Source organism: Eumetopias jubatus, unplaced genomic scaffold (genome assembly GCF_037043125.1).
Source record: "Eumetopias jubatus isolate StellerSeaLion01/CBP00866 unplaced genomic scaffold, mEumJub1_p1.0 scaffold_2, whole genome shotgun sequence".
NCBI lineage: Eukaryota > Metazoa > Chordata > Mammalia > Carnivora > Otariidae > Eumetopias > Eumetopias jubatus.
The window spans coordinates 153248743-153270641 of NW_028274808.1; the positions used below are offsets into that span (position 1 = coordinate 153248743).

The window sequence follows — 21899 nt, forward strand, 5'->3', positions numbered from 1 at the left end:
GCTTAACCAACAGCCACCCAGGCACCGTATTTCATACTCTTTTAAAATAGGAATAACAGCAGAAATATTTTACATCCTAATCAGTATACAGTCTAAACAAATAAATCAAACTTCATGCAATGAGAATGACTGAATTTTCAGCTCTAAACTGGGGGAAGAGTTGGTGTAAAATTAATAGAATTAAAGGAAACGAAAGAAAAGATCTTTAGAACAAACAACTACTCACTGCAGTGAGCTAAGCCAAATACTTCTAGGGTTAACTCTGATGATACATACAAAAAAATTAGGTGAAGGGGAAATGTAACCTAAAGAAAAGTTTCTCTTAAAAATAGTTATTTCATTCACTGACACAGCACCTCCATGCACAATTTCAATTTAAAAATGAAAAAAAAAAGATATACAATTTTGAGTCTCCTTTAAGCACATCAGAATATTTAATTCAATGGATTCACATTTGAAAATGTACAGTCCTATTGGGTCAAGGCCACCAGATATTTCTGTCTTAAAGGAGAACATGCAGAGCAGCAGGGGACTGGACCACATAAAGGTTACGTATCAGCCTGATTGAGGACAAGAACGTTCTCTGCACTTGCCCAGATCTCAGCTGGCAAAGCTGAGTGCCACTCGTGGCAGCCTTGAATAGCCAGAGTAAATGACCAGAATCAGAAATAGTGATTAGACTCAGACAGCAGCACAGCGTTTCCAAAGAGCTCTTCATCTGTCCATGTTTAGGAAAGTCAGTGGGAATGGACAGATCATATGCCACAGACTAGGTGTTAGTACATGTGGCAAATTATAAACATAAATGAAAGATTCAGAATTCTACCTACCCCTACTTTTGTGTATGAAAGAAAACTTTGCCCTAAATTAAAATACAGAAGTCTGAGGTTCTGCTCATGGTGAGGATAGGATTCTCTTGGTTACTACATTCCTTCAACTGTAGTGGCAGATCTAATTTGTTTTCCTCCTCATTTTCCTTTTCCTTTTCCTTTTTCTTTTCTTTTTTTGTTTTGTTTTGTTTTGTTTTGTTTTCCCAACACATGAACAGACCATGAGCGGTTGCAAAGCACTGCATGATTGCCTGGAGTCTTATTGCTCTTCTCACTGTGTTAATTTATTCCAGCTATTCAAGGTGAAGATGAATGGCACCTTGCTTTGCCAGGAAAAGCTTGAGAGGGGACATGTCCATCCTGTCTCACACTGCTGTTCTTTTCTGTCAACCACACAGGTAGTAATTCTATGAGGACACAAAACAGGGTCATTTAATATAACAAAGTGATACATTTTACTTCCAGAGAAGCCTTAGCCTAGAGAGGGGGTAGTTAATATATATTGCTCCACAGATTCTTAATGCATTAAGATAATATTTGAGCTAAGATATAAATCCTATTTAAACACTGGAGAATCTAGGGTAGTGATTCTTTTCCAAACCCAGAACCAACTCTAAAAAATACTATCTCTGGGCCTCACTTGATATATTGAATCAACATCTTAGGGATGATGAGATGGGAAACAGACAGGAAATTTGCATTTTTTTTAAAGATTTTATTTATTTATTTGACAGAGAGAGACACAGCGAGAGAGGGAACATAAGCAGGGGGAGTGGGAGAAGGTGAAGCAGGCTTCGTGCTGAGCAGAGAGCCCGATGTGGGGCTCGATCCAAGGACCCTGGGATCATGACCTGAGCCGAAGGCAGATGCTTAATGACTGAGCCACCCAGGCGCCCCAAGAAATCTGCATTTTTAACATGTTTCCTCAGTAGTGAGTTATAGAGCCTCTTTGCAGTAGTCAGTAAACAGGAAATGGGAATCACTTACTTAAAGGCAATCAACAAAATAGTCATAGAAATTCTAAAAACAAAGAAAAACTGTTTAATGTTTTTATTATATTCTATAGTATATACTAACCTTGTAGGGATTATGGATTATACAGTAATTCTCAAATTTAGCAGGTTATTAAATATAATTACTGGTATCCATCCCCAGAGTTACTGATTTGATCTGGGATGCAACCTGAGAATTTGCACCTGTAACAAGTTCCTTGGACCACACTTTGAGATCCATTATCCCATATAACTTAGGCATCAGTTATTTGCAGCCAGTTTGCACATATTGAAATTTTATTATACGAAGAAATATAAAAAGAGGCTTCCAAAATATTTAAACCCACTGATCACGAGAATAGTTATTTGCCTCCTAAAATAATTACACAAAATTGTGATAAAACATTCTAATACTCTCTGCATAAATGATTTTTAACATTATACCATGAAAATGTCCATCAGTGCTTCTCTCTCATCAAAAATATTCATCAAATATCTTGTTTTAATGGCTAATAGTCAATGTTCAATGACCATACTTAACTACTCTTTCCTAAGAAATATAAGCACGAACATAAAAAGGATATGTGTATAAATGACAAAATAATAATATTGACTGTTTAATTGTCAAAGCTAAAAGTAAAAAAAAAGTTTCATTTCTGATTAGAATTGACTCTCCTTTCATTCATATTCAATGTTGTCATATTTAAACTATTAAAAAGAAACAACAGACTTAAAATAGAGTCACTTGTGCTAAACCCACATCACCAAACCAAGGTTTAATACTTAACCTAATTCCAGTTTCAAATTTTTGCAGGAATGTTGTCTTAACCAGCTAGTCTGGAATTTTCTAGTCAGCACCAATGAGGTAATCTGCCATAAAGACCCTCTCCAACTCCTAAAGGAAGATGACGTAATCTGTTCTTTCCTTAAGCTTCCCCTTCCTGCCTCTAAAGTCTTCCATTTTTTTTTTAAGATTTTATTTACTTGTTTGAGGGGGGAGAGGCAGATGGGGGAGAGAGAGGGACAAGCAGACTCTCTCTGAGTGCAGAGTCCAATGCCAGGCTCGATCCCAAGACCCTGAGATCATGACCTAAGCTGAAATCAAGAGTTGGAAGCTCAACCCACTAGGCCACCTAGACACCCCTAAAGTCTTACATTTTGTACAGCTCCTTACAGCTCCTTTCTACTTGCTAGATGGCTTGCTTCCTGATTCATGAATTGTTCAATAAAACCAATTAGATCTTAAAATTTTACTTGACTGAATTTTTGTTATCCAACAAAACTTATGGTTTTCTTTTTGTTTTTCTCTTTTCAATGTTCACCCTTACAAACAACAGGTGAAAACTTACAGTTTGAACTGTTTAGTCAAAGTCAATACAGTACCACTAGACCCAATAATGTAGTGAAACATTGGAACTATTTCTAAGGTCTCTGGAGTGAGAGATCAGCCTATTTTGTTATTCCATATTTCTATATGAGAGTAGATTCAATCTGTGTTACACACTTTTGTAGGGCTCTGTAACCAAGGAGTAGAAGCAAAGCCTCTAGGAATGTCCAATACTTTTAAGAACTACACATTTTTCTTTTCTAACAAAGAAAAACACAAAAATACCAAAAAACTAAAAATAGAGTAAGTCTCCTCTCTTATAGTTTTATTCTCTCAGTAAGACTTTGACATTTTCTTATTTGTGAGACCTAGTGCTAATTCATTAGTGACTGTTCTGACACAATTAGAAAGCCTTCTTACATTCCATCATAGAATTCTAGATTATCAGTATTCTATCCATGTGGAGTATTAGCTCAATTTTTAGAAATGTATTTCACTACTTCAAAGACAACATATTCACCAAAGAAATTTGGTAAAACCCAAAAAAAACTCAAATCTGAACAATTTAGAGCTTAACTTCCATTAAAACTTTGAACTATATACTTGTTAAAATATATACTACTACTACTACTACTAAAATGCTTATTCTCATAAATTTTTAAAAGCTTTTTATAGAAATCTTCAAATATAAACGAAAGTACATAAAATGTATAATGATCTAAATTTCCAGTCACTTAAACCTGCTTTTATAAAATACCAAAATTTTAGCAATACGTAATGAACATTTTTTCATATCATTAAATATTCTTATACCCTACAACTTTTTTAGTTGCACGACTGAGAAATTTAATAAATGATCTAAAAGAATATATACAGTGGGGTAAATATATACACTGAGTTCTCACAGAATGGATTTATCCACACAGAAATAACTATGCAACTCCCTTTGTTAGTATGGAAAATTTGTACAACACAGATACATTTACTTGACATGAATTCAAATAGTTATGTAATTAAAATACTATAAACTTATACTTTGTAAATGTACTTTTTAGTATGTAGAATATGCCTTGCACATAATATATCCTACTATCTCAGCACTCAATAGGGATATATATATATATATTTTAAAAACTCACTACATTTATAAACTATTAAAGGAGTTTCAAAAATCATTTGATTATGTCTAATTTTTACTTTGATTCTTTAGACTCTAACCCCAATATACCATGCAACTCCACTAGATGAATATTTTTATATTCCTTCTGTGAATTCTGTCCTGAAATTCAACACTTTAAGGCATACATCTCTTCTGATTAGCTTATCTTTTCATTAAATCTGAGAACTAAAACCCCCACCTTCATTCATATATATATCTTCTTGTTCACCGTTAGGTTTAGAAAGTTATAAACTTTTCCGTACTGCAATACATGTTTGAACCCTTGTTGTGGTATTTTAAATTTCTAATTCTGGAACATGATCAGCCAAGTCAGTAGCCCTATTCATCCACTGAGGTACTCTGCCATGTTCCTGAAAGCTTAAAAAGTATGATTATACTAAAAGCTATCATAAGAATCCGGAATACATGGCAAGTTAATACAGTCATATTCAGAAGAAAATTCAGTGAAGGTGATATAAAAATAATTTTTGAGCAATTAAATTCTCAAGAATTGTTTAATATGTACAATAGCTGAGACACATGGTAGTTACTATGGGTCATATCTGATTAAAATTCCAGAGTAAAACTGCCCTTTTCTAACAAGAGAGGGCTTCTTTTACTAAAAACGTAATGATTTCATAGAAAGAGGTAAAGGTTTTTGGTGCTCTGGGAAGTTTGAGTCCTGGCTTAAAGCTTTGAGTTATTAAAGCCACATGGTGCTATATTCCTAGAAAGGGGAAATGCCACTTCAAGATTTTTTCTGACTTACCTTTTCACAGGTACCAATAGTTGATTTGGTATATTACTTTCTTTTTTTAATTTTATTTTATGATGTTATGTTAGTCACCATGCATTACATCATTAGTTTTTGATGTAGTGTTCCATGATTCATTGTTTGCATATAACACCCAATGCTCCACGCAGAACGTGCCCTCTTTAATACCCATCACCAGGCTAACACATCCCCCCACCCCCCTCCCCTCTAGAACCCTCAGTTTGTTTCTCAGAGTCCAAAGTCTCTCATGGTTCATCTCCCCCTCCAATTTCCCCGCCCCCTTCATTTTTCCCTTCCTACTATCTTCTTCTTTCTAAGGGATAAGTGATCACGTACTGTTTCCCTCTACCATCCACATTGACTGAGGCTTTTAAAGTCTCTGGTGCCAGCCAAAGGCTTGTCTCATTCATATCTTCTATTCCAGCTGCTTATTATTCACCTGTGCAACTGCACACAAGCTGCCCCATCTTCCTTTCCTACCACACCCTGTATCCTTCCACCCGTTGAGGGACAGTTTGGGGTACTCCACTTTTATGTTATTTTATACATAACATAATACCCTTGTACAAGCCCCTCTTCATATAAACATGAAAGTTTCTCTAGGGAGGAAACCTAGAAGTAGATATGCTAGTATACAAAATAGGCCTATCGCGTAGATAAGGGTTTTACCAGATATTGCCAAGGTGGTTATTACAATTCACATTCCAACCATCAAGGTATAAGCATTCCACACTGTGTCCTTAATTTTATCTTTCACCACTTAAGGAAATTAAATCAATCTTGGAAAATAGCTTTTTAACATTTTTAAATGCATGCTCTTTCATCACTTTCCCTTTGAAAAAAGAGAACTCATTCATTTGGATGAATGGGAAACAAAACATATTTATTTCCTTTTATTTCGCTCTTTCCTAACTCCTTTCTTCCTTCATTTTGCTTTTCCATCGTGTTGCATGTTGCCAATCTTGCCCATAGATGGTGAACACAGAAGTTGCCCTAGCAATACATCTGAATTACAAAAATGGAAATAATAATATAGATTAACTAGAATTAAATCTAATAAAGAGCCCCACACCATATCCATGCACCATAACATCACATTTTATTATATGCTGGGTGCATTATAACTTTTTCCATTGTAAATACAAAATGTTGCGGCTTTATGAATCAAATACACCTGAGCTTTTTTGAAACTCACATCGACATCACAGGTTTCTCTGGGCAGGTGACTACGTTTCTCAGTCTTAGTTTCCTCATCTGTACCTCATGGCATTTTTTTAAAGGGTGAAAGTGTGTGTGTGAAACCTCGTGCAGTTTGGAGGGGATGGTGGTACTCTACAGTACCAGGTGCTTGGTGCTTGTCCTCACTCTAACTCAAGGTTGATGTGTCTTTGCTGCCTTTCATTTCTACTTCAGCTAAGCTACTTTACTTATATTCTAGTACATCTACATTGCCTTCCTGCCTTCCTTGCTCCTTGGCTGTGGTACCTGTATTCCTTTTAATGACCGACAAGTGCCAACCAACAAATTCCTTTTAATCACCGACGATTCAGAAAGTCAGACAGATTAGGATTCTAACTGCAACTCTGGACCGTTTGCGTTATTTACCTTCTCTGACTCTCAATTTCTTCATCTGGAAATGAGGATGATGCTTCCTTTGCATGATATTTGTAAGGGTTAAATTTGATAATCTATGTAAATGGCAAGAAAAGAACATTCGGTAAATAGGGGATACTACTATTTTTTGACAACCCACTTTCTTTCTCTTTTTATTTGTTTTCACTATTCTTTTAAGATTATTTATTTGAGAGAGAGAGAGCACACCAGTGGGAGGGGCAGAGGGAGAGGGAGAGAGAACCTCAAACAGACGACACACTGAGCATGGAGACCCTCTTGGGGCACAGTCTCATGACCCTGAGATCATGACCTGAGTGGAAACCAAGAATCAGGGCTAAATCAACTGGGCCATCCATGGTGCCCCTGTTTTCACTATTCTGTAAGCTCACTGAGGATAGGGTCAATGCCCGCCCTGTTCATAGTTGTAGCCATAGAGCATAGCACAGGGCTATATTTAAAGACATGTTTACTGAGGGAGGAGGGGAGGAGGGAGGAGGGGAGGGATGGAAAAAGGGAAGAAGGGAGGGAGGGAGAAAGGGAGGGAGGAAGGAAGGAAGGAAGGAAGGACAGGAGGGAGGGAGGACCAATCAATTACTGGGCTTCTGACTTAAAGCCAATTTTGACTTCCTGCTTCTGCTTTCTATAGCAAGTCTGATTATGTGCCTGAATGTCACTTTTAATCTTTGGCTTTTTCAATTCCACTTTCAAGTTTCCTCTCCCTAAACCACTGCCACTTATGTCTCTTGGTGGGCTTCTCATAAAATATAAAAGTCTAAATTTTTTGTTTAATATGTAAGTATGTAGTTACAATAGCAATATTAGCATAGATTTTGGAAAGTTTACTGTTTTTAAAAATCACAGTCCATTTTATATTTTTTTATTGAATAGGATATTTCTAAATAAAGTGCCATTTTCTTTTTTTTTCCAAAGGCAAAAGTTTCTTCAAAGACATTTCTTATATTTAAAAAAATTAGCATAAGAGATCATTCTAAATCATGAAATCAACAAATACCTAACAATTCGCTCATGTCTGTATATTTTTGGTTGAATCATTTTTTCTAACATTATTTTTAAAAATCCAAATTTTAAAGCTAAAATATTTCAGTCACAAGACATTTCTGAGAGAAAGGACTGGATAATTTTAATTTGTATCTTAATTGGGTAAGGGGATGCAAAAAGTTCAACCATGAATTGTACTATTGAAGAGCATAAAGAGAAACAGGCAGAGTTCTTATCTAAGCAAATAAAAAGGAAATGTTCTCCACTTGTTTTTAGGGGAATCTGATAGGTCTCTCCCCAAAAACTGTACAACACAGAATTTACCTGTTATTTATGTATCTTAAATTATTTGGTCATTCATCATTATAATTTGAGAATTTAGCTTCCTGATAGAAAAGTACTTAAGAGGGAAATACCCTTGTTCTTAAAGTCGTACTTTTGATGGTCAACCCTATTCTAAGGTACTTGACCACTACCTAAAACTTGAAGGAAAAACAAACAAACAAAATAACCAAAGAAATAAAGCAAATGTCAGGCTTTGCTATATAATAAAATCAATTCTCATTTACCCATGCTAATGTGGACAGAGGCAGAGTATTCCGAAGTGGAACCTTTAGATAATCAGAAATCTCATTTTAGTCACTATTGCCAACCCTCAGGAGATGTCTGAATAATGAGCAGCAGAACTATTTCAGTTCCACCTGCCTGCCCTCTGCTGGACATGCTCATGAGCAGGGAAATGGCTACGGAAGGGACAGCTGGTGTGAGCTGGGAAGCTTATTCACAAGTAAATCATCTTTTTCTGACTGTGTTGCATGTAGAAACGATTTTGATTACATTTCTAATAATTATACATTTATCAGGGACATCACTCTCTAGAAAAAAAAAACCCATAAGTTAGTATCATTTGTGAACCTCCTTACCCTTTGCCTCTTGTCTCCTACATGTCCCATTAATGGCTAACAGAGGGCTTGGCTGTAAAAAGGCAGGTCAAGCTTTGCTCTGTACGGGACTGTGATTTGATATTCAGAGCCTGAAAAGCAGGTCTCTTTCTGAAAAGGTTTAACCTTCAGTTATGAAGAAAGGAAAACAAAAGACAGGTCAAGACAAACAGAAGAGACTTCAGCTGATGTTGAGTGGCAGTGGACTAGTGAGGGCACATTTTGCAAGTTTTGGCTGGGCTCCCTCAAAAAGCACCAGCAGCAACGCCCTAAGGCTGGAGCCGGCACTCCAGGCGGGGAAACAGCACCGGGAGGAAGACAGGGGCTCCTCTGCAGACCTGGCAACAGCTGATGCATAAAAATACAGACTGGGATGAAATGAGCAACAAGTAGCTGATAGCTGACTATTTTTTCTTTTTGTAAAGCTCACTCAGTTACTAAGTAGAGACAATGTAGCCTCTCACGAGGAACTGTGAAGCAATCCTAACCCACAGGCTCAGGACAAGTCTGATTTAAGATCAGGCTCCTTTCAGGCTCTATTTTGTGATTAGGGTGCACCATATTTAACTAAACCGTTCGGGAAGCAGATTCAGCTACCTATGAAACACGTGACAATTTCAAAATGTTCAGGATTCTTTGCCCAGCACTCACATTACTCAGCTGTCAAAGTAAAGGGCTCAGATATATGATGTGAAAATTACATTTTAACGAGGTGTCATGTGTGTTTAAAGTTCTTATTCATCACTACATAGTCACAGCCTGTACTGGAGATACAAATGCACTTAATTAGCATATTATAAGGACAGAAGGTTCACCTTATCTGCATTGTTAAACTGTTCTGTAAAGGCTTTTTGTTGTTGTTTTAGCTTCTGTTATCCTCAGCACATAAGAAAGGATACATTTACATAATCTCAAATGGCTTTCGAGAAAATATGGATTGTGTTCAGGAAGCAGAAGAACAGTCATAAGACAGTAACTGCATGTCTTTATTGTTCTGTTGTTCTTCCTGATTGCCTGATGTGTTTCACTAAATCTCAACCAACAGATTTTTAGGTCTGTTAGACATGCTAACTTTAGGAAATTTTTGGAAGTAGGCTTCTCTGAGTATTCTTATCATCAACCTAAAGCTACTTCCTCCTCCTTCAGTAGCAAATACTGGAAAACTCTATATGTTTGGCAAGGCAACTTTAGATTGTTGTATGAAGAGTTAAGAAGCGAACCAGAAGAGGAAGAGTCAAAGAAAATACCTCACATTTCAGTCCTATTTATTAATGAATAACGGACTTGGCATAAGGCAGTTTGGGACAAAGAACTGAAGAGTGAAAGTCAGTCCACAAGTAATAATAGCTGAGGGGAGGTAATGCAACTGCTTCGCTCACACTGGATGTATCAGGATATAAGGTAGTTCTAGAATTATAATGCCCACCTGAGAATCACTCAAATAACCTGTGGAACAGCTAAGTATTATTTGGAGGGCTTGAATGGCTATCTTACAAGAGAGCCAGCTGAAGGCAATGATGAAAATATAGTTCCTATCATATTTTATAAGATAGGAAAAAGGCTCAGTTAAAAGTACATTTGAAAAAAAATTCTAGATCTGATAGCTCTAGGTATGATTTTCTGCTCAGAAAAAAAGAGAGGAAGCACTTTTACATTTACTTTATACTCAGGTGCTAATGCTTCCAAGCAGTTTTGATACAGGTGTCCCAAACTGAACACGCTGTTCTGCAGACAAAACATGTTTTCAACAGAATACGATTATTATTCGTTCCCGAATATAACACACGCTCTGTTTTTTTGAACTTGAAGAAAACCCTGGAATTCGTCAACTGAAAAATTTGAGAATATGTTCTTAATATAAAATTCATTGAACAGTTGCTCACTTTCTTCCCTATTGTAAGACTACCAATTTAATTTCCTCTAATTACTTCTGAAAGAAAGCGCATTAGGTGTTAATGTGCTTTGGCACGTCTCCCTGACACCTGCTAAACTTGCTTAAGGTTACCAAAGCTCTTTCCAGTCTGAGTGAAGAAGGGAAGAAGCTGGGTGCAGGTGTTGGGAGTGGGGAATAACTGGGATGAATCAAAACTTCTAGAGCAGAGCACGGAAGTGTGAGGCCAACAGTGAAGGGGACTGCCTGAGAGGCATATATGTAATCCTCATAAAAAAATTTTGGGATATTCTTATTCTCTGATAATTCATTCTTTGATTTCTTAAATCATTCAACAAATCTTGACAGAGCACCTACTATGTATCAGGCACTACATATGGACCTGTAAACAAAAATGAGTGAAACAGTATCAACAAGATTATTTCAGTGTGAATCAAAATCTCATTAGTTCTGGAACAAAAGCTTTTTATAAATTGGGAATTCTTCGCATTTGTATGTTCTTTAGCATGTGAGATATAACTATATTATTAAAAACTGCTTCTACAAAATTTGCAAATATAAATTATTATGTGAATAGCAATATCACATAAATACGGGTTCATTTTCCATTACTTTCATACTGGAAGACTATAGAAAATGCTGACAAACTTGCATTTAATGTAATGCAAAATATATAATGACAGTTCCGAAAATGTTTTTAGACAAAAATGAGAACAAATTTTAAGCTTTTTAAAACTTGGTCCAGAAGAGCAGGCCCATTAAAGCACTTTTCAAGGAGAAACTTCACTTAAAATTAACAATGAACATTTGGAAAACAAGTTTAAAAAATTGCACTAATATTAATTGGTTTATACAGCTATTGTTGAAAACAACCTGTTTCACAGACTGTACCATTCCCAGAATGGTTTCCTTTGAAAAAGAATACAGACCGATGTCCTGTAGCTGAGCCAACCCAACAAAGGCAGGACACTTAGCAGTTTGAAAATGGGTGCTGGGAAAAGTAAGGGACTGAAGTTAAATGATTTCTGAAACTACTTTTAGGATATTTCTGAGACACTGTTTTCCTTTTTATTCTTCTTAAAGTTCACCATTTCAAAATTTAAAATGGATTCTTGTTAAAAAGAGAAAATACATCTGATTTCACGGTTGAAGAACAGATAGAACTTTTTGGAGCACTAAGCTATGGTAATCTTACCGTGAGAACTACAAATTAGCATCTAGAGAGTGCCTGGCATATGGGGAGACTGAGATCACTTCCATCACATGACCGAATCTAGAGGCACAGCCTCACTAAACACACGTTCCATGACCAGTGTCATAGGAGGGGACATGAATCTGGAGTTGGGTTGCACTTCAATAGCTGTGGGGTTTTTGAGTAATAGGAGCTCTAGTGACTTAAGTTCCTCATTTAGAAAATGTGGATGAGAACGATTTTTGCAGGGCTGGTCTGTAGCTATTTGGTTAAGTTTGTTATACCTACCACAAATATCATCTCATTAAAATCTAACAATAATTTTCGGAGATCGGGTTATTTTTTCCATTTTGTAGTTGAGAAAACCAAGACCAAGAAGCTGAGCAACATGCCCACAGTCAAGCACTGGAGGCAGAATTCAAAGCCAAGTCCTTCAGACTCCCAAGCTCACTTCAGAGCAGCATGCTACTGGCGTGTATGCTTCCCCAAGGGGTTTTTATGTGTACAAGAGAAACAGACTTGCCCCCTAATTTCTAACACCCAGATTTTTTAATGTGCAGAAAAGTGATATTCAGTAGAAGTATAACACAGGTACCCCTTTGCATTAGAACTTCAGAAGTGTGAATTTTCATTGATTAGAACTCAGTTAAAATCAGAGCAAAAAAGCTCGCTTCCAACAGATGGCAACAGCAAATACACTTTAGAGCTACAAACTCAGAATTAGCCTTTTTGACCTAACATATTTATAGTAAGTTGGCTGTACATAAACTCATGAGAAGATCCATAATAAGAATTCACTAAAGGCAATTTCTTTGAAAAATGTCAACCTAATTTACTGAAGAAAAACACCCAGCTGAAACTGTTTGCGAGGAATAAGATGAACAGCCTCTATTAATGCTAATTGAAATTCTCATATCCACACATACAATGCATAACATTTACTTCTACACTTATTCTTTCCACCTCTAAACTCCACTAAGTCCACACCAAAATGCTGGCTTTTAAATCTGAGCATTAATGCATGAAAATTGATAATTTTTCTTGTGATTATATTTACAAATTTAATACAGATGGAATCTTACTCTGCAAAACAGATGAGGTCTTCATTGTTGTTTAAAGAGAGGGACAACTCTTAGGAATTTGTTTCAAAAGCTGAACTTCGCCATTTCTCAGTGTTTGCCACTTTAATAACATCCTTTTAACAAACATGAATGCTAGTGTATTTGGGCAAGATGGTTTAATATTTTAACTCCCATAAATAAACACATAAAATTAAATGAGTGGTGTACTTTTCCTTATGTCCACAATGACTGATCATATAAATATACACACACATATAAGTATATTAATCCACTGGAAATATCTTTGTGTCAAGTCTAAATACTAGGGACTATGGTATTGTCTTGCTCTTTCAGGATAATTTAAAAAACTAAACTAAGAATTTGCTTCAATTCAAGTCAAAACCTGGAAAGCTAATTAAATTTAACCTATTTATTATTAGAGATAAAAATAATGTATAATGTTTCCAGTAAATAAAACTTGAAACATGTTACTGTCTCTTCTTCACTGATTAACCAGAAAAGATGAGTTGTTATCTGCAGGCAATTAAAATTATGTCCTATTGCAATTTAAAAGTCAGAAGAGGCTAAGAACCACACATAAATAGAGTTTTCACTGACAAAATATAAATTTTAATTTAAGAATATTACAGCTATGAAAAAAAAAAAAAGTCTTCCCAGAATACTCCAGATGGTTGACCTTTGCTTAGGTTTTCAACTGAAGGGGTGTATCAAATTGAAAAAGCTTACCTGTACAGCAGTGAACCAGGTACTGTACTTGGTCTAAGAGATTTTTTGAGGATTTAGTAAGGAGACGTTGCTTTTGTTGCTGTTGCATACTTAGGCATAATATTAGCATTGCAGGCCACTGCTGTCACTCTGCCTAAGGCCTCTCGAGATTAAAGAAAATGCCAACTAATTTCTCATTCTATCAGAGTAAGAAGTGGAAAGCTATTCACTCATTCATTCAACAAAGAGTTACTGAGCCTTTAATTTATAGATGCCATCTATTATATGGTGTCCATATGGAACTTAGAATCTAGTTATATAAGAAGATGTGTGTAATGAACTAAGTTAGGAAGCAAAACGGCATGCTAGTAAAAGCATGGTAAGAGCAGTGCAGAAAACAAATTATATTAACACGTAAGTACTGAAAGACACAAATGTAATCTTTGAATTGCTATATTTCTATCAAAATTCAGACACCTATATCTTAGTTTTCCATTATACTTTATCATAAAGAACAGCATTATTGCTAGTTAAAATAACTGAACCTCTAAACTTAGATAATTCTATTCAGTTGTATAAGTAAAAATTTAAAATAATAAAGCAATTTACGACTATCTTTAAACAACATTAAGAGGAAATGGTATGTCCTAGAGAGGAAATGGTATGCCCTAGAGAGGAAAAAGACAATTTTAAAGAATTGGGGGGCACCTGGGATCGAGCCCCACGTCAGTCTCCCTGCTCATTAGGAAGTCTGTTTCTCCCTCTCCCTCTGCCCCACCCCTGTACTTGTGCTTTCTCTCCTTCTCTCAAATAAATAAAATCTTAAAAAAAAAATTGGAATTAAAGATTACCTCTGGTTTACTCAAAGCAGTGTTTTGCATTGTTTTTTTCTTATAAAATTGAGGTCTATCTTTTTCTGTATTCATCAGTTATAAACATTTTTCTGTATGTATCAATTAGATACACTCAGACATGTGCACACTCAAACTGACAATGTTCCCAATAGGGTGGTCATATATGACACCCTCTGCAAAGTGAATATATTGGCATAGGGCTCCTGAAGCATTATATCAAAGCAGCCCTTGACATTTTTCCAAGCGGAGAGCACTTCTGAGGGCATGTCACAATTAATCAGACAGGATGGCATTCTATTTTAGTAAAGGTTTTGTGTACTTCACTACACAAAGAACTAACCAGCTGATAATAAAAATGCCCTTCAGAGAAGGGCTTAAGATTGGAGACTAGCTGTACAAGGGAGAAAAAAAGTTTCTTATACCTTTATTCTTATAGCTGAAAGTGCTTAATGGCAACATTTTTTAGATGAAAAGACAATGAACAGTTTTCAGGTATTTCAGGCCAGAAGGAAAACAGCAGAGGAAGTCTAATACATATAAAAAAAAAAAAAACTTATCAAAAACAAACTACAAATATCTCCCCCTTGAGTACCATCAAAAGTCAAACTTACCTGATCTACTATCCAGAGGTCCAAAATCCAAAGAGTATTTCACGACGTGATAATTATTCCATACGTAAAGAAGGTTGTCCCTGGGGTTGTAATCCACAGCTGCTATGTACTGGTATGAATTGGGAAAGGGTACATCCACCAAACTATCCTTACTTTGGTCGGTGTTGTAAATGTAGTCAATCTTATTCCCCGTGGCCTCATTGTCGTCATCCTCATATACAGATTTGACCACATACAGAATCCCGCAAATCATAAATGCATTGGAAGCTGATCTTTTATCATACGCAGTATCCCATGTCCCTTCAATCCGTAGGGTGTAAGGGTTCAATTGACTAATGACAATTTTACCATTATTTTGTTCTGTTGCATAGATTACCCAGAGCCCATTTTCATCCACTGCCAGGTCTATGTCAGATTTGCCTCCCCATCGGTAAGGGGAGGTATCATGGTAATTGGCATTTGCTATGATCGCCTCTCCACTCTTTATCCTAGTCCGCAAATCAAATTTTACTATGTTCCTGGTGCGCTCTTTGTTGAAAAACAAAGCTCCATCATACACTACAAATCCTGTGCCATCCACCCTGTGAGGAAGCTTGTAGGTTGTAGTTGGCCTTCCAGCAATGAAGTCATCCTTGGATGAGTACTCAGTCAGGGTATCGGTTCTGTAGGGAGTCCAGGGCATATAATAAATCTTGTCAGAAGCCTGTAGAGGGTCCTTGCACCATGCCCCAGATTGGTGGTCAGATTCAAACAAATGTTCACTCTGGTATACTCCTTTTAGTAGTCCAGGACAAAGAAAAACTGTTGGAAGGGAAAGAGTTAAAATAATAAATATATTAATTTTAATATTTTGTCAGAGATTTTTATTTTTCACCAAATGGAATGTAACTCTAATAAGAGATACCCACCACCACTTAATTCTTTTGTGGCATTCTTCTGAGTACACAAAGTGTCTCATATTAATTCTGACTTTTGCTCAAAATCATTTTGACTTCATTTGCTGAAAAATGTGGCCTCTCAATGAGTATTGTGTTTCCTTTGATTTTTACCTTTGTAAACATGTGATACAATATTTTTGGATATACATATACAGGTGTGATGTATGTCTATGTATTCTATAGACATAAAATAAATACAATTGTTTATACATAATATTTTATGTATCTTATTTGAAATTAAATATATATATATATATAGTTTTCCCTCTGATGACATTAGCCATTTGATAACTTATCATTAAGAAATAAATAGAAATCCAATAGTAATTAAGTATAATAATAAAGGAAAAGAAAAGCCCTGTAATACAGGCCACTGAATCTTCTAGCAAAAAAAAAAAAAACAAAACCTCTTAAAGCTGCTATAGCACACACAGAGCATGCAACCCACACAATTAAAAATGAGTGATGGATGGATACTGGGAGGAAAAAGAGAAAGGAAGAAAAAGAAGGGAAAGAAGAAAAGGTGAAAGGTTACAGAGAAGAGAACCCAAGATCTAGATTTTAATCAGTTAAAAATGTCCTGTTAAATACAGTAGTATTGGAACTTAAAAACATGTGCCTTTTACTGTTACATGAGAAGAACATTAAAAAAACAAGATTACTTGCTACAGTATTTTGCTGCTCATACTTCAGGTTGAAAATGGGCAGGAATTATCTGATTCACTTCATTTTTAGTATGATTCTGTAGTGCACTGTGTGGATAGTGGTAAGAAACCTTGGCTGGCTGGTAACGCAGGGGCTATAAAGCAATGTTTCCCAAAGAGTGGTCCTTGAAGCACCTGCTTCAAGTGGTATAACTAGATGTTACACAGAAAGAAAACAGGGATCCTTAGTCATATGTTTAAGAAACATCATATTAAATAGAATTGTGGCAGAGATTCAAATAGCTTTGGTACATCAGTGAATCTCCAAGGCAGAAGTAAGGAAGATGAACAAATTTCACAAACTAATCTGATCACGGAACCCTTTCTACAGAGCCTATTTAAAGTGTAGTGTTCTGTTGAACCTGCTATGGGAAACACTGCTCTAGTATTTTTGCAAAGCAAATGCACTGAAAAATAATCATGCAGTCCACTGTTATGTTTGAAATGATTAGAAGGGTACTGGGTGGAGAAATTAAGAAATCAAAAGGAATTTGGATGTTGACCCATGTTTTAATGATTAAAGTACTGTTCTCTTGATACTAGTCATTTGCTCTTTAATAGCAACTATAAACCTAGATCTAATGGAAAAGGATCTAAGATAACACTCAGTGAGGATGTGCAAGTTATTAAAAAGGAAAGTGCATTACTAAAGTGTCCAAAGTTTTACTTTTGTAGAAATGAAAAGTTCAAGGGCAAAGTTGACCACCAAAATCTTCCATAGCAAGGATAGAGGGCCTTCATCAATTTATACTCAATAATAAATGGGAGAATTTCTAATATGATGACTACAATTATAAAGAATGGATAGGCATTGTTGTCAAAATTGTATATAAACTTTAGGTTGGTTAATAATGAGCCCATAGTTACCAAAGTAATTTTTAGAAGGTATTTCAGAAAACCATCTCCCCTTTTCCACCAATAGTTAAAAATTAAAGGAGGGATGCCTGGGTGGCTCAGTCAGTTAAGCGTCTGCCTTCGGCCTAGGTCATGATCCCGGGATCCTGGGATCGAGTCCCACATCGGGCTCCTTGCTCAGCAGGGAACCTGCTTCTCCCTCTCTCTCCCTCTCCTTGTGCTCTCTCTGTCAAATAAATAAAATCTTTAAAAAAAATTTCAAGGAATGGGGAAACCACACCAGAGCTATGGAAAATTATCTAGTATAGAAATAAAAACAAATCTAAAGCAATCACTATCCATCACCATCTACTGGATTTTCTAACTACTTATTTAAAGGTAAAGAGGAAGAAAATGCATGGTTGAAAATTTTACATGATTAAACTGTTTTAGGATAAAAGGATCAAACCAGCACTGGTCATCACAACAGGTTAAAGTGAAGTTGAGCAGCAGAAGTAGTAAATAAATTTTCATAAAATAGATAAGAATTAATACAAAATTATTTTAAATGTTAAACTGTTAAATAACTTAGCCTATAAATAGTATATAATTTATGAAAGGTATTTAATTACCTTTTTGTTCCACTTCTATTGGAGAGAGAGAAGTACAGAGAGAAAGGAGAAAAGAGAATAGATTAATGGTACGGTATTGGCCAAGCACTTTTTATTCACCTCTTCCAAACTGAAAGTAAATAATTTATTTCACTCATACTTGCTTTTTGAACATAGTTTTTTTTTAATAAAAAAACATTCCCCTCGTAAAATTACTTTTTAAAAAAGCAATCATATTATAAACTTAAAAAACACAGTACAGACTTAGAAAACATAAGGCAAAAGTTATTCAAGCTAAGACTGAAAAAAACACAGTTTCAAACTATAGACATAGGAAATACAATATTCATAATAAGAACACCAATATTTCCCTTTGAAAGTTAGGAAGGTAATTATACACATAATGCTTTCAAATAGCTTGACTAAGTCTCATTTATAAAATATTATAGTTTATACCACTATTTAACATAATAGTCTTGCTTTTTACCCATCTCAAGGATTCAGAAGAAACTACTCTGCAAGCATTTCCTAAGCCCTAAGATTTTCCATGTCAGTCTTATGAGAAATAAACCTCATGAGGCTACACATTTATGGGGAATGCTCTCATACTAAATAAGTGGATTCAGAATCTTTACTGAAAAAACTGCTCTCCCTCCCACTTATAAATATTTGATATTGTGGAAAAAAACTCAGAATAAGCTGTTATCAGAAGGTTGACATAAATATTGAGCCTCCTGTTCTGGCCTTTTCTGAAATTCTTAACCGAGTCAACATACCTTTGTAAGAACAAATTGAAATCCTCAGCCATGTTATGGCTATGTATCTCTCAAATTAGATTCCATTTTTACTTTTAAGGTACTGACCAATACAAGTCATGAAAAATTGGGGAAATTGTAACATATTCATGTAACTCACAAAGCAGCATCTTGTTTATCTTATAAGCATTTGTCTCATGAGAGATAATTTGCCTAAATCAGAAAAAAGAACAGGGCCAACAAAAAACAAGGGGAAGAGCTGGGGAAAAATGGGTTCAAAACACAAACTTAAAAATCACAGATTACAGTTGATATAAATCTAAAAAAATTCAATGGAATGGATGAACTATTATTGTACAATAGATAAAAACTCTAGGGAAATTTCAAAACAAGGGAGAAATACTGTTTTGGGTAATTACAATTACATTTGGGTGAGACTTTTGTGCTTTGACCTAAGCTCTTTTGTCTTCTATTGTCAAAATCACACAGTCATTTCTCTCAATTGACTTTTTTGAAAGCTCAGTATCACACGTGTTAGAAGACAAAACTAGCCTATATCAAAAGTTATGCTTGGGGCACCTGGGTGGCTCAGTCAGTTGAGCCTCCGACTCTTGATCTCGGCTTGGGTGATGGTCTTGGGCTGTGCACTCAGTGGGGAGTATGCTTGAGATTCTCTCGTTCTCCCTCTCCCCACCCCCCACTCGCTCTCACTCACTCTCTCTAAAATAAATCTGAAAAAAAAAGTTATGCTTAAAAAGTTGCAAATGGTTTTTTTTTTAAGATTCCTTATCTCATTAATATACAAATCTTATTTTAATAGTATTCCTAGGGCTCTTTTAACAACTCTATTTATACTATTATAATTTATCATCATTCTCAGTCTTTATCGAGTGACTGCAGTGTTCACTGGATTATATGCCTCATTACAGGTCATTTAAATGCTTTACTTAGGAGATGCACTTCATTTTGTGTTTAGAATACTCACAAATCTGCGTTCAGACTGACAACTAAAAGAAGCATAAGAAAGCACCTTAAGAAATTATTTAATCAGTCTCGAAAGTTTGGACTCAAGGCACATTACAATGAAAGTGGAGTCTGGAAATGGGAAGTCATACTGAAGTTTACATTTTTCAGCAACTAGACTGCAAAAATATAGATAGAACAAATTTTGTTCCTTGAAATACTTCTAAATATGTATCCTTTTGAGATTTGTATATAGAGGATTTATAGTCTTTTTTTTTTTTTAAAGATTTTTTATTAACTTATTTGACAGAGAGAGTGCACAAGCAGGGGGAGCGGCAGGCAGAGGGAGAGGGAGAAGTAGACTCCCTGCTGAGCAGGGAGCCCAATGTGGGGCTCAATCCCAGGACCCCGGGATCATGACCTGAGCTGAAGGCAGAGGCTTAACTGACTGAGCCACCCAGGCGCCCCTTATATTCTGAAGTATAGAATGTATATACACACAACTTTAGTTTTATTTCACATAAAACTCTTTGTTTTATTCTACAACACAGTTATCCTAACTTCTTGGTGACTAGTATTTCTTCAATAAATATGTAATGAGGGAGACTGGATATGTGATACAAAGTATTGGCAAGGTATTTGTTATCCTGTAAATACTATTTTACAATTCAATGGATATTGTTATTTTTTAGGAACTTTTACTTCTATTTTCTCAATTGTCATTAGGTAAAATTTTACTTTTAATTCTCTGGTCTTGGTCTAATTTGAGATAAACTGGCATAAGCTGTAGCATCAGTAAAGCTTGCTTCTGTTACTTGCTGGTTATTCAAAATTAAGATTTATTAGGCAGTTTCACTTTGGAGAAAATTATTATGTTCTTGCCTATGTCATGACTGGCTGTAGCTCATTTATCATTTATTTGCCATTTTCAAGACTCAAGTAAAACAATCCTATAATTTAAGTTGAAACAAGCACACACAAATCATATTCCTGTAACAAAAACTGGCAAGGCAAACATAATTTGTCATTGAAAAGCTTAGTAACATTTAGGATTAGCCAGTCACTGTCATCATCTAATTCTGATTCTAGAAGTTTCTTTCCCCTGGGGGAAAAAAATACTCATACAAATTGAAAGATACAATTTAACACCCTTGCCACTATATCCTTCATAACCTCACAGTGCTTGGCACATAATAAGTACTCAGTGAACAGCTACTGAATTAATACATAATCCAAATAGAGGTGATTAATTCTGCTTCTTAATACTTTAAGCATGTAGCAAAAAGAGAAAGTAGTGAAGAGAATCTGGATTTGCTATACACAATCATACATGCAGGGTATTCTCTGTATAATGTCTTTGTATATTTTAATGGATGTGGAGGAAAGTACAATTTAGGAGCAATATGTATTTCCAACTCATTAAATGTAAAACTGGAGGGGTTTTGAAAAGAAGGAAAATAAGAAAAACTGTATGGATAGTCTTGAGGATTATACTGGCAAGAAAAAAGGGCTGCTATAAAACAGGATGCAATGATCTAAAAACACAGACCGAAAATACTCCCTTTTCTCCTCTCTGTAATGAGATCATAAATAAGTGAATTGTACGATGACATCTGTGCTCTGCCTTCTTCAGTACCTCCTGTCTTTTGGTCTGGTCCAATATCCTGAATTCTGCCATTATAGCTGTCATTGCTCATTTCCAATCCTCTCTGGAACTAGTTACTCTTTTTCTCTTTTCACTTTTAATCCCCAAACTATTTTTATTGTCCATTCAGCCTCTGCAAATATGTTTATATATTTCCTTAAAGTGATTTCATTGTTGTCCTTTGTCAAACCTAATGTCATAAGCTATATCCTGTGGTTAGAGTAAATGACAAATTCAAACTAAGGGTAATTTTATTCCGTATAAAAGGCAGAAATGGAAAAAAAAAAGGCTAGTAAATTTTCCCTTCATTTCCCAACAGTTCATAAAAGAGATATAATATATAGCCAATAACCATATTATTGTTTAGAAAAATAAGATGTTATTAGTTCTATCCATATCTGTACCATATGCAGTACTTCTGAATTGCATTTTTTAATTAGAAAAGGTATGGATGAGAGAGCATATGTGTGCATTGCC

General features: G+C 35.5%; 1 protein-coding gene across 20 annotated transcripts in view; it reads right to left on the reverse strand.

The window, feature by feature from the left end:
* ADGRL3 (adhesion G protein-coupled receptor L3) overlaps positions 1-21899 on the reverse strand; it is a 492209-nt gene that overhangs the window by 250741 nt on the left and 219569 nt on the right. For 14 of the 20 annotated variants that reach the window (XM_088020847.1, XM_088020845.1, XM_088020846.1 and 11 more), the window contains 2 exons: positions 18081-18095; positions 14973-15773 (listed from right to left, as the gene is read on the reverse strand). In XM_088020847.1, the coding sequence (XP_087876973.1) occupies positions 14973-15773; positions 18081-18095 (816 nt within the window). The remainder of the gene's footprint in view (positions 1-14972; positions 15774-18080; positions 18096-21899) is intronic. The other 6 variants (XM_088020841.1, XM_088020848.1, XM_088020839.1 and 3 more) reach the window with 1 other exon arrangement.